This window comes from Anoplopoma fimbria, chromosome 2 (assembly GCF_027596085.1).
Source record: "Anoplopoma fimbria isolate UVic2021 breed Golden Eagle Sablefish chromosome 2, Afim_UVic_2022, whole genome shotgun sequence".
NCBI classification, from domain to species: Eukaryota; Metazoa; Chordata; class Actinopteri; order Perciformes; family Anoplopomatidae; genus Anoplopoma; species Anoplopoma fimbria.
The window spans coordinates 7,274,402-7,288,358 of NC_072450.1; the positions used below are offsets into that span (position 1 = coordinate 7,274,402).

The 13,957-nt window shown below is 42.7% G+C and overlaps 1 protein-coding gene across 1 annotated transcript in view; it reads right to left on the reverse strand.

Moving 5' to 3' along the window:
• Positions 1 to 13,957, reverse strand: part of neo1a (neogenin 1a) — a 162,519-nt gene that overhangs the window by 31,570 nt on the left and 116,992 nt on the right. Inside the window, 2 exon segments of the mRNA XM_054610588.1 lie at positions 904 to 1,030; positions 1,033 to 1,137. Coding sequence (XP_054466563.1) covers positions 904 to 1,030; positions 1,033 to 1,137 — 232 coding nt within the window.

A 13,957-nucleotide genomic window follows, 5' to 3' on the forward strand; every position in this document is an offset into this window, starting at 1 on the left:
TTCAAAATGTTTGGTACGGTACAAAGTTTAGTTATAAATAATTGTGTATTATACAGTACTTTGATAATAGACGTCAGGGTGCATATTTGCTCCCTAAATGCATTGTTGTCATTATTGTTGTTGATCTACAAATCTTTAAATTTCTTTTTCAATAAACAGATATACTATTTAGTCTATAAAAGTAGTAGTCTTCCCAGAGCTCGGGTTAATCTCTGGCTGTACATTCAATGTTTGGAAAATGACTCAAAAGACTTATTTGCTGTCCATCAACTAATACAAGTCATTGGCTAATGATGAGCATTGCATTCTACAGCAGACACAGTATAGTTAGTTTGAGGCTACATAGCACATCTGTAGCCACACTGGTTTGTGTAAATAGTATTTGAACGCTCTGTTCATTTGCACACAGTTATTTATTCATTTGCATCTAAAGCTCTTGCACAAGCAAGTAAAACCTTTTTAATGTATCGGGCCACTTCTGAAAATGACTTACAGCTATTTTACAGAGAATACATAAAAAATAAATAAAAAATAGCAAAAACACTGTAGAGAAATTGTGGAAAACCTCTCAGCTTCTTAAATGTCCTTCAGTCATAAGCATTAAATCCTCTGCACGTGAAGATGGGGGAAATTATCACAGAGGCACTTAGAAAAAAAAAGGGTTTGAACTGAATTATTGTTTTGTTGATGCTTGGAGAAGTAATCCTTTGAGGAAGGAAGTTTGTTTTTAATTAATAAACACTTACTGCTATGATAAGTGCTTTAACTGCTTTAATTAGATATTTTCAGAGTGTTCTGAGACTCCTGCACAGGAACGTATGTATATTAATACTCTGCTGACTCCAACAGTAATGTGTGTATCAGTACCCTCCTGGCAGTGCTACAGCTCAGTGTGTGTACTACCTGCTAGTTCCGTCCTGGCTGTAGAAAACGGAGTAGGTTAACTCGTCTCCGTGGGGTTCTGCTGGCGGGCGCCAGGTGAGCTTGATGAAGCGGGTGGAAACCAGAGAAGCCACGACGTCCCGGGGGCAGAGGGGGCGGGCCCCGCTGGACTGACCACACCTCCGGAGCCTGGCGTTACATGGTCAGTAGTGTTAGGAGTCAGTGAGGGGGGAGGGAAAGAGGGCAGGGCTACATCTTTGGGTCGGGGAGGAGGGAGGAGGGAGGAGGGAGAAGGGAGGGATGGCGGGTTGGGTGCAGCGAGACGGGGAGGGGGCAGGAGACAGAGGCAGCGTGGGGGGGATGAGGGAGACATCACGCAGAGGGCGTCCGAAAGAAACGGGGTGGAGGAGAGGAGAGGAGGTGAAATGGAAATGACAGTGGGACGGAAGAAAGGAAGGAAACAAAAAAAAGAAGAAAAAACAAAATAACAACAACGTAACAAAAAAAGGCCTTTTGGCGTGACAAGGAACCACAGAAATAAAACAACTTCTACTACACTCACAAAGCTGACAAATAAAAGCACGATACAGGGGGGGACTACACATGCAGCTCTACACACAGCTCTCTAGTGTAACAGGTAGTGGGAGCAGAACATAGATCATACATTTCATTTGTTCATAGACGGACTTCCCACCATTCATTTGTGATTTAAAATGATTGACGTTTTTATTAGTCTGTTGCAATTATTGTTTTCATAGTAATCTGCCTCTGCACTATACTTTTGTTCTGGTTTATGCTTTGAGATGCTTGTTTAAGAAAGGAGATGCACTTATGACTTCTGGTGACTAGTAGTTCTCTTGAATACCTATGTTGAATACACTTATTGTAAGTCGCTTTGGATAAAAGCGTCTGCTAAATGACTGTAATGTAATGTAATGTAATGTATCAACTCAATAACTGGCAAACTGAGGTTGACTTTGTTTTGGGACGAAGCCACTTTCCTGCCCTTTGAATGCACACAAGAAAACCGTCTATGTGTTCAGGGAATTCAACGCTTAGAATTATAAACAGCAAAATAATTAAAATAGGACTCAACTCAAACCCTGAAAGGTCTAGATTCTCTCAACTGAAACAAACAGAGAACGGATGATGCTTTTTTAAATACTTCAGTCGTCACATTCCACAGCCTAGCCACAGAAATCTTTGTGATTTAATTTGGTGGTTGTTTCTTTTGGAGGAACAAACTCAGCGAGATCTGCTTTCCATTTGCCTGGCAAGTGGGCGAAACGAAACCATACGGAAAGAATGTCAGTCTGTATGACATTTCCATTTGTTTGCAGGTCAAGGAAATTGACTGGAGGGCAAAGCTGAAATACGGAAGAGGGAGTACGCTAAGTGCAGTGTGCAAACGGTGTATTATTACTGGAGAAAATTGTTTAGAAATGCGAAGCGGCCGCTGGCATATTTGTCTGTCTTGGCATGTGGACTAACCACGAACCTGGCTTTCAATATTTGTTTACATTTCAAATTCCCCAGCGTTCATTGACCTTTGTGATTGGAGTGATTTGCTGCCATTTGGTCCGCACACACTTCTCCACTCTCACTCTCTCACTGGGATCAACATGCATCTGCACAAACATCTCAAGGAGTTTGTAGCTTTGAATTAATGTCACAGTGTTTGCATGAATGACCTCATCTGTGTGTGTGTGCGTGTGCGTGTGTGTGTGTGTGTGTGTGTGTGTGTGTGTGTGTGTGTGTGTGTGTGCGTGTGTGTGTGTGTGTCTTTAGAAAGTTGTGTTTGCTCTTTGCCCTTCACCTTGGATTTGAAAGGAAACAATGATTTATGAGGTTAAAGGGCTGATTGTAATCTTTCTTTTCAGATTATTCGACACAAATCTCAAAAAAAAAATAATAAAAAAAAATCAATTCATCATAAACAACGTTTGGTTGCAAAAGTCGATGTCTGGCTGAAGCTACAGCTCAGAGATCAGCAGATGCTCGATGTCTTCACTTCTTGCTTATTTCAGTGATTTTTTTTTTGCCTTCAGTCTTCGCCTCAGCAAGTAAGACTAAAATGGATTGAGGTCAGGTGACTGATGAGTCAAAAAAAATAAAACATTTGTTGCATTGTCTGTATGTTTAGAGGGGGGGGACTAATCTATAAAAAAGGGCTCGAACTCCTCGCTTCAACCAATTCAGATGTGAACGATCTCAAATAGCCTTTAAGCTGGAAGTCAACACTTTAACCTCAAAGCCTTCGCTTCATTTCAAATCCAATTTGCTGGGATGGAGCCAAAAAAACAAAGGGAAACATATCACCGCCCTAATGCTCTCTGACTGCAGTGTAAATTACCAGATGCCGAACAATAATCCTCATTAATAAAGACGCGCACAAACACACAGCAGAGGAAAAAGCGCAACGCTCGGGTGTCTCACATACATCACGAGGTTATCACTACATATCCATGAGCAAGCTGACGGGATGAACACGAGCTTGAAGACTGTTTGTGGATGAGGAAGCACTTCCTGCATAACGTGAACACAATCCAAAGAACATAGAGGATTACATGTAGTGAAAATAAACAGCAAATATTGTCACAAATTAGTCTTGGAGACAAAGTTCCACTCGTGATAAATACATAAAGAATCTTCATCAGATAAAACAGATGCAAGGGGGAGATTCATATATATGCAGTCCAAATATTTACCAAAAACTCCTGCTTCTTTACTTTGGATTAGCAGACCCCAAAACCAGACTAACTAACTAACACTCAAAGGCATGTGATGGGTAGAGTTTGTGGTGGTGGCTGCAGAGAGCAGGAAGGGAGCGCTACCATCGGAGGCTGCGTTTCTAATCTAGAGGCGGTAGTATGAAGGCTGGTTTACAACTGGACAGCTGCTGCACCTGAACTACACAAACTGACAAATCTAACAGATGTTTGAAACATATTTCTAAATGATCTCCTTCAAATAGGACTGTCTTCAACCAAAGAAGTTCTTAGCCGACAAACACGCGATTCTGTGAACTAATCGATCTGTGAGACTGAGTTTCTCCTCAAAGTATCACACAAAAGCAACACTTGAAATCTTGTGTGCATTATGTGCTCATAAGTATCTGGGAAATAAGTAATTCAGCATGAAGAAACGTTGAAATGACCAATCAAATCTTCTTCAACTAGGGACAAAACGCCCAAATAGTCAACTAATCTACTAAGAAGAGGAAGCTCTCATTTAAGTAATCATCAGGCCAAACGGAAGTGACTGCTGCTTTAAACTTAAGGTTGCGTACAATTTCTGCCAGCAAATTCAGCAGAAGCAAACAGGATTTTATTAAAGCAGGGCTCAAGTTGTGCTCCAGCTCACAAATAAGACAAGAAATATTGCCATTGGCGGATTTCAGCAAATACCCAGATTTCCCCATTAAAGCCCTTTTCCTTCCCTTTGAATGAAACAACAGTCTGAAACATGTAACTCCAAAAAAGAAAAAAGAAGAGAATCCCATGTGTCGAAAAAATGTTTCATGTTAGTCAGTTTTGCCTCGACATATTTCAAAAGAAAACCTTCAGTTTGACTTTGTTGCTACAGGCGGACTGAACTGTGTGAGAGGAATCATTTTAAAGAAAAAAAGGATATTACAAAAACAATAAGGAAAACCATACTTCTGTGTCAGAGAGATACTGTAAAGCCCGGTGTGAAATGCATTCTGGGATAAGCATATGCGCATTAGATGTAGTTTGCATCTTTATACACCTTGTCAGCTGTGCGTGGTTGACATGCTGGGCAGTTTTCTGTGTCCTTCTGACAATCTGTCTTGTACATGCATGCTTCAAACTGTTACTGTAAGGAGGTGTCAGCTTCCCACTGCTGCTGCCAGGCTCTATTCATAGCTGATTAATAGTGCCATTAGTCTCTGTGCCAGAGGTAATGAATGGCTGGCATTAAGGCTTAATGAGGAAGGTTACTCTGGATCTGCATAATAAATCTGGGGAACCAATACGCAAAACAGTCAAGACAAAGACATACAAAGCAAAGCATTCATCTTAATATTCAAATGCAGGCCAAAGCCCTTTCTGAAATGAAAATAATTGGAGGAGCATTAAAGTTCTGATTAGAGCCTCATAACTTTTATCTTGCGCTGCTAAACTCCATAATCCTTTGCTGTGTTTCCCCAGCGAGCGAAGCTGTAAAGTTGCGTCAAGTAGTTTCTTCATCATCTCGTCTGAGTACAAAGATAAGAGGGGCCTACCTCGCCGGGCTCGGACGACGCACCTCCACCAAGAGAGCATATAAATCTACTGAATGCAGATATCTGCCAGGAGCACCCACCGCACTGTAACTACAGATAGGCTTTTTTTTTCAGAGGGAATTCAGCAGGCCATGGCCAGGCTCCGGCTAAATGGATTTCCTCAGAACTAGTTTCCGTGTCTAATGTGGTTCGGTAATGACGACTGCAGAGGAGACAGATCCAGCACGAAGCTCACGGTCCATTACGGAGTCACTGCTTTTATCTGTCGCACAATGAACGGATGAATGTACTCAGAAAGCCTGGCACACAAAGCAGACTGTCGATTAGAACCGGAAGTCTTTGTCATACGAACATGCAACAGTGGCATGATGGGAAAATGTGGGGAATGATTCCTTCTGAACAAAAACAATGTAAAAGGAAATGTAAGCAACAACAGAAAACCCTCAACACTTCTATGGGTTCTCAAGGAAATGTGGAGGAAAGACGACTGCTGACAAATGTGGCTGCCTTTCCCCCCCTATAATCTCGTTCCTCTTGCTTTTCTTTCAAGATAAGACTGGAAAGATGAGCAAAGCTGACAGCTCCTGACGTCTGAGCGGCTCCTTAATGCGCCGACAAAGGAAACGGAGTCGGAAAGACAAAGTGAGAGCTGGGGAGAGAAAGTGTGGAGAGCGAGAAAGAGGCTGACTGAGCAGGTTTTTTTTGTTGTTGTTGTTTTTCTCTTCGTTTCCTCTCGACCAACTTGTCGAGAACAATAATAAACTCAATTTTTAAACTCAGTTTTTGACACTTACAAAATGCCTTACAAGCAATACAACAATAAATGAAAAGCAGTCATTCATCAAAAAAGGGATGAAAGTGCTTCGCGCACAAGATGGAATAATTAAATCCCGGCTAATTTCACCCACTTGTTAGGACTATAACATTTTTTTGCACCATTACTGCTCTCTTGTATTGTGAACACCTCATCATCGGTCGAGGGTAAAGCTGCCTGAGATGCAGAGTCAGGTTGGTGGGGCACATCAGTGACAGCACACATTCCCCTTTGATAATCAGAGACAGTCAAGATTAAAGTGCAGATCAAAACCTCACAAAGGCTTAAAGTGTCGAGGTGTTTCAACTCGCTGACATAATCCAAAAAGTGAAAAAGAAACTCTCTGTCTCGTACTGATTCTCCAAACAGCATCTTCCCCTCAAACTTTCACTTTCTAGGCCACAGTGATCGGAAAATGTTTGATATCTGGCTCGTTTCTCAGGAGAGAAATTCGTTTTTTCATTAATTAAAAGAAATACATGGCAATCCCATAAATGAATCCTCATTAAGTCTTAAGTGGTTGAAATATTTTCTTTTCTGCAACAATCTTTAGGTGATGATGATGATGATGATGATGGACCAGTGGGGACACAGCAACGTCAGGTAAATAAGGAGAAATAACTTCACACAGAATATTGAATAGCGGGACTTCGAGCTTTTTGTTTTTGCCGGCTCATACTTTCAATGCTACATGCTTGACAACACAAAACAGCTTAGGTCAACAATCTGACTGAGGAATGCTAAACGGCGTAACGCAGCTTCTCCGTCTCGGTAAGCACAGAGCGCTGAATGCCGATTTAAAGGGTTTGAAGTGGGTCACAGATGTATTTATGTCTCCACACTCCCTAAACACTCCTCACACCTGTGGTGGCGGAGACAAAGTGGGGTGTGGGAGGACACATCTGATAGATCCATGGGCCTCCTGGATGCCATGTGGTGATGCAGCAAATGCTGTAGTGGGATTGAGGGGGTTGTTTGTACGTCTATACATCAGGCGGCTGAAAAACATCTGCGTGTGTTCTTGTTTATCAACTAGAGAAGCTATCGCTTTGAAACCCTGCAGCCATTTACTCTTAAATGGCAGAGTTTGTTCAATTTCATATATATATATATAGATATATCTATATCTATATATCTATATATATCTATCTATCTATCTTGTTTTTCACATCAGAAATCAACATTATCAAATTCCCCGTGGGCCTTCATCAACAAGGAGAAGACATTTACATGGGGTTTGTTTTGGATGAGACAGTGGTAGGTCTTTCGTTTGCATCCACTTTTGGCCCTTTGGCAATTTACGTTCCGGTAATTTGGATTTCATACAAAAAAAAAAAATGACAATCCCTGCTCTGGGTTCTTAAAATAAACATGAAGCGGAGGGATTTAACGTGTGGGAATGTGCAAAATGTCATATACATTCTACTGAGACAGGATCAGAACACGTAGGGGAAAACTGACGACTACGACAGTAATTGAATGGGCTCGGCTGCATCAATAATTAATCCTCCACTGTGTGTACATACAGCGTCCCTTCACCATCAAACATGTACCGTCTTGATCCGTGAGCCACTGGTGAGTTCATTTGGGTGGGATTACTTTTTTTTCCCCCTGAACGCATTGCTTCAACACACACACACTTACAGAAACATGCACGATCATGAGGCCAACAGCTGGTTGCCCAGACTCTGTATGCAAATGAGGATGTGCGACTATGCTATACAATGTAAACAACCCCCCCACTCCTCGCCACCACCTCCCTTCCCACTTTGACAAATCTGCATCACATGCATCACGTGCTCCACATGCTGGCTGGGAGAGGCAAGCGAGGCCTCTTGGGGTTCGTCTTTTCAAGCAGATCAAAACATCCAGTGATGCCGTGCGTCTCCAGAGCATTTCGCCACCGATGCCCAGGACTGGAAACACACGCTTTTCCCTCTGCACCGCCTGCCTTTGTATGTTATTACCATGGAGGTACACGAATACAATTCAACCTTTCCAGGGGACCAGAGCGAGCCTGGGATGAAGTCATTGATTTCAGAGAAAGCTCTGTGTAGCGGCGCGTATGTGTGTACACATGCACTCGCAACGTTTAATGTATAAAGTGAGTGGAGCTGAACAGCCAGGAAAAGGGCTGAAAAGGTCAAATAGGATGTTTGCAGAAGTGGGAGCAGCTGCACCGCTGCACCCCCCCCCCCTCGCTAACAAACAGGGAGCTAATCAGACTCCAACTGTACCAATAAAGCGGCCTCCCTGGGCTGGACCCACTGAGGAGCTGCTATCGCACGACGCTAGCAGGCAGCGGGATGCCCACAACCCGCTGTGATGTTACTCTCTATTCTACTTTTAGCTTCTGGAAACTGGGAGGGCCTCGGTGGACAGGCGGGGCGGGGGGGGGGGCTCTGCTAACAGGAGGAAATAAAACGCTCCAGCTTCGGCGGCGCCGCTCACAGGGGTCAGCCGCCCGCAGCTAAGGGAAGGGTGTGAAAGGAAAGTGATGTTGTTGTGCCATGTGGGGCTTCCAATTACTGCACCCAGAGGACGGTCTACGTCCAAAAACATCACATCGGCATCCTGGATGAGTGTGTGTTGGAGGTGGAGAGGTGTTATATTGTAAAAAAATATATAAGAAAAGAAAAAAAAAAGAAAAGGGCACACGTTGGTGAGGAGTTTGAAACAGATTGTCAGATCTCACACACACACACACACACACACACACACACACACACACACACACACACACACACACACACACACACACACACACACACACACACACACACACACACACACACACACACACACACACACACACACACACACACACACACACACACACACACACACAGTGAGGCCCTAAACTGGTGATGATAACAAGACTGACCTTCTTTGCTTTCCTGTGAAAAACAAGAGCAAAATAGACACCCATAACATTTTGCAGTTAGCACTAAGGCGACAGACCATTTATAAATGAGGCAAAGGCTTCCACCACGGTTGAGTAAATACAACCCATAGAAAAGTTCATCCCTTCAGCTTGTACACACGCACACGCACACACACACACACACACACACACACACGCATAGTCATCGCCACCCCTGAGAGACAGAGCCACAACACAAACGCTTACTTAGCCATCAGCGCTCGAATAAACAGCAATTTGGTGGAGGCTGATTTCAGCTCTTCACAATCAATTTAGGCTACAATACCTCTGATCAGCTTCCTTCAGCACCCAGTGGGGGAAACGCATTCACTAATCACACGCTAACATGTGTGTGTGTGTGTGTGTGTGTGTGTGTGTGTGTGTGTGTGTGTGTGTGTGTGTGTGTGTGTGTGTTTCAGTTAAGACACTGTGTTCACATTTTAGGGCTTTATCCCCCTAATTTGAATTTCAATATATTTCGCTACGAGGCAGAGTTTTGCCGGAATGTATTCACATTTACATATAATTAATATTCTCCATCAAATGCCCCTTTTCATGATCACAAGCATTTCTAAAAACAACTACAATGTTCTAAATAAAACAACAATATTATCATGTTTGTTTAATCAACAATATCCCACCAAAGGCAAATTATTCTCAAGACTGCAAGTTGAGATAAGGTGCTTATTATTATGATTATTATAATAGCAGCCGCAGTGTAGAACAGAACCTGCAGCTACATGTAGGGAGCTTAAGATGTAACTGAAGAACAGGTACATTTGGTGTTAATTGGTGGGTTTTTTTAATGGAAAAAGATTCAACTCATTTTTTGGAGAGCAATTTTATCCCCCAGTTGCGCTTTATCAGCTTGTTCTAAGTGCCAACTACAGACTCCTCTCCTCATTTCAGGCTTCTTATCTCTGTTTCTGCTGCATCATGCTAATCAGAAGCTCATTATAACATAATGTTGACTTTTGGAAATTGCTATTTTGAACATAAACACACCTCAACTGCAAAATTACCGCAGAGTTGAATCATTACAAAGTTTATGAAAGTACATACATCCCTGCTGTATGTATGTGTGTGTGTGTGTGTGTGTGTGTGTGTGTGTGTGTGTGTGTGTGTGTGTGTGTGTGTGTGTGTGTGTGTGTGTGTGTGTGTGTGTGTGTGTGTATAGAGTCAAGTTAAGCGACAGAGCGGCCTTCACATCCTGATTGCCAGCTTGACGGGAACAACGACAAACGACGCAGTTGCCTCGATCGGTGAAAGCGATAACTTAGTAGTCATGATGCCCTCGTGACGGCCATCGCCACGCAGCCAAACACCATATGTGCAGTAGTGCCACATTGTTTAACTGTCACATTTTCACACCGGCGCCTGCTGTTGAAGGAAAGGAATACACTCTCGGATACAAACGGTGCCAACAGAGTAACACGGTGCGCGGCGCTGCTCTGCGCTGACACATTCACATGCTCACGGCGTTACACGTAGCGCTCCTGCTGGCCCGGCCGTGACCCTGCTAGCAGATGATGGAGCACACCGAATTCCCTGAAGTGGGCCGGGGCTTTTTTATTCAGTGCGGATGGAGTCTGGCTGGAGGGGAAGGGGTCCTTTTAGCAGCCTATTCTCACTTCTTGATTTGAAGAGGGAATAAGGGTGGTGCTGACGGATGCAGCGGAAGGATTCCCTGCGTGAGGCTTGTCTGCAACAAATGTGTTTGGGGATTATTTTTTGCCTACTTGAAACTTCTTTGTTGTGTAATCATGATCTAGTTACATTTTATATTATATGGATTCATATTAAAGTGATTTTTTTTTTCCTCAACACCAGCTAGAGGCACTACTACAGTATGTCACACTTACAGCAGTACTGGGAGAGACCTTCTTTTAAGAATCTCTCTCTCTACTTTCAATCCAATATCAATTGAAATACTTAAAAAAAGGAGAACATCAAGATATATTTATACATAAAACCCATCCTTGCATGTCTGCACGTAACCACAACAATGGATTTAGGCTGCTGTTGTTCCGTCTCTCAAGTGCATCAGCAGTCCATGTGGAAACAATTACTGCTTGTGTTGAAACGGTGTAGTTTCAATATTCGGGTGACTGTTTGTTTTACAAATTTGCTACAGATATCAGTTCTGTTTGGAAAATCCCTGTCTCTTAAGGCTTAGTGCAATATTTTAAACATGAGGAGGAAGTTTGGAGCTTTCTCTTGTTTTTTTGAGCAGAATCGCTTCTGGCAACCAGGTCCAAAACATACTTTTTTTTCTTCTGGGTTAGTATTTAACGTCTGTTATTTAATTTTTTTCGGCTCAAAACAACTAAATTGTATCTCTCTTCACTCATTTTTAAAAGGAAAAGGTGTGAAAACTCTATGGGGAAAGTTGGGGACACTCATTTTGTGGCCAGCAAGGTAACAAAAACAAGCGTACCCAACACTGTGCAAGACAAAGAGTAACTATTATATAAGTTAATTAAAGTGCAGTCTTCGTTTGAAGAAGACAGTTTGCAGCCAGTGAGCAATTAACTTTTTTTGAGGAAAAAGGTTTTGATTCTTTGATCAGTGGACCCTTACGGATTTAAGGAAAATAAATAATCAAGGAACGGACACATATTCTGACTTTATGCCTGCTTCAAAAGGTAGGGAGACACCACTTTGTCGTCTTTTTTCTTGTGTACAATGTTGGTAGATCTGAATAAATTATACTTTGGTGCTCTTTTCCGTAAAATTGTGAAGAATCTAACGAATTGTAGCATGAAAATATTGACAAAAGTTAGCCGCCGTCTGATTCAGACCTGCGTTTCTTTGTCAAAACATGCAGCCGCACCCGACACGTAAAAGGGGACTTTGCGTTTAATTGGGGCTCAGCTTTTAATTGAAATTTTACGGCATACCAACAGCGCAGAAGGCTCCACGTTGCCTCTAATTAGTTTGTCTTCACAGGCTACATTTAGCTTCCACTTCATTTGGTTTCATGTGTTTTGCATTAGTGACATCTAAATAAAACTTGTTTGGGTTTTTACTTCACTTCTGGATCCTGTCTGGGGTTTAATCCTTATTAGGTGTTAACTGTCTTGGCCCAGATGAAAGCCAATGAGAAAGCCAGTGCTTGTGTTTATTTTCGGCGGCGCCAAGTCATCTGCAAACACTGTAAGAGAGTCCTGGTCCCTGTGTCGTTTCACAGGGAGGTCGGGTGCTCAAGTCTGCTGTAATTAATTGATTTACTAATTAAGTTACGGTGTGTGTGCGACTCTCTAAATAACCCTCCCAGTATCTGTCAAGCTGCAGCTTTGGGGACAGCACACATGTCGGTTCATCACGCCAGAGCTCCTGATGCCTGCACTCATAAATACACGGAGTGATGGAGGGAGAGGAAAACCAGGAGACGCAGTGAGCATTCAGGCAGCAATGAGGCATCTCCATCTCTCAGTGGGGGTCTGGTACCTCTGATGGGAGGGGAGGACAGGACTCTTCTGTTTGCTGCCACAGGTCTAAGAATGCGGGGGGAGGGGGGAACTAATGGCAGCCCGGCTCAATAAAGGGGGAAGGGGAAGGGAGACGAGGGATAAAGGTAGAAAGATGAAAGCAGAGAGAAAGGGAAGGAGAAAGAGATGGAGAGATTGAGGAGGACTGCTTGCCTGTTTAAGCTTTGGATTAGAAAAAAAAGCTTGAATAAATGCATTTGCATCCAAAATTCAGTTTCATTTTTCCGCCTAAAGCCGCCCTGAATAATAGCTAGCATTACAATCCAACAGGATAAAGAAGTGTTGCACACCTTCAAGCATCGACTGATGTTTATTTCAATTGTGTTCATTTTTATTTATTTTTTTATTTTTACCTGAAGCTGCCAATCTACTGAGTGCAATGCCTCCCTTTCATTCGTCTCAATGCAATTGACTTGCAACAAGCGAGGCTAAAGCAGCATGACAGAACAGAGCTCCTTCATCCAAACAAGATTTCAGGCTCTACAGTGAAGTACTTGGCTTGGGCACTAGGAGGCAAAATGTCAAAACAAATAGGGATGTAGGGATGCAGAGAAGAGAGGAGAGGAGAGGAGAGGAGAGGAGAGGAGAGGAGAGAGGAGAGGAGAGGAGAGGAGAGGAGAGATGGAGGGACAGACAAACTCAGACAAAGGAGTATTTCCATATTTTGAAGCCAGCGCTGCATATGGAAGGAGCAAAAATAAGCATTCAGATGCAAATGGAAGTGCATCTATTCAATTTATGCAAACATGAGAAGGCTAAAAAAACATGCACTTAAGGCCAAACCGCAAAGTGAGTGCATCCACTTCTCTTTTGTTTGCAAATGTCAAAATGCAGATCTGCATTTTTCATATTACGCTTTAATGAAGGTGGTTGAATGTGTAACTTGTCGTTTCTTGACAAGCGGGCATCTACTTAGAGTTCCCAGGCTCCTTTGTGGCCTTGGGTTTGTGATTGGGTTGTTAAAATGAGAATACGCAACGCTGAAAAACGTGCAGTGGGTTTTCTTTTATGATTGTTTCTAAATTGTAAATGCTATATGCAGCCCTCCACTTGTAGAGTGCCAGCTATTCTCAAAACTAAATATTTGCTCGAGCTCTGGATTTTAAAAATCTACACAAAAGGCATCCACATTGCAGGAATGGGCATACATTTTATCAAACTTCAAACACAGTCCTACTCTTTGTGCTGTATGTGGCGGGATGACAATCATATGAAGGAGTGCTTTGTCTAGGCGTGCACAACTTCAAAGCTGAAAAAACGTGACCCATTTCCTCTCAAAGCTGTAATTGCCGCCTACTACAGTATCATGCATAAACGCTTCAGATAATAATGTGCCTGGAAAAAGGGCGCAAATTGTTGCTGCGCTCTGTCTATGCCTGACACGTGACAATAATCCCCAAAATAGCATTTCCTCTGCAGCTGACTAACCTCCCTCATGATCATTTTGACAATGAGGGCTACATGTCGACAGCAAACATTGACACTGCCAGCAGGGAATCATCATGACAGCTATAAGTGGTTGTATTAATAGTTCAGTAATGAAAACATGGGCAAATGTGCTGGGAATTTAATAAAGCATCAAACAGTATTATCTTTATTCT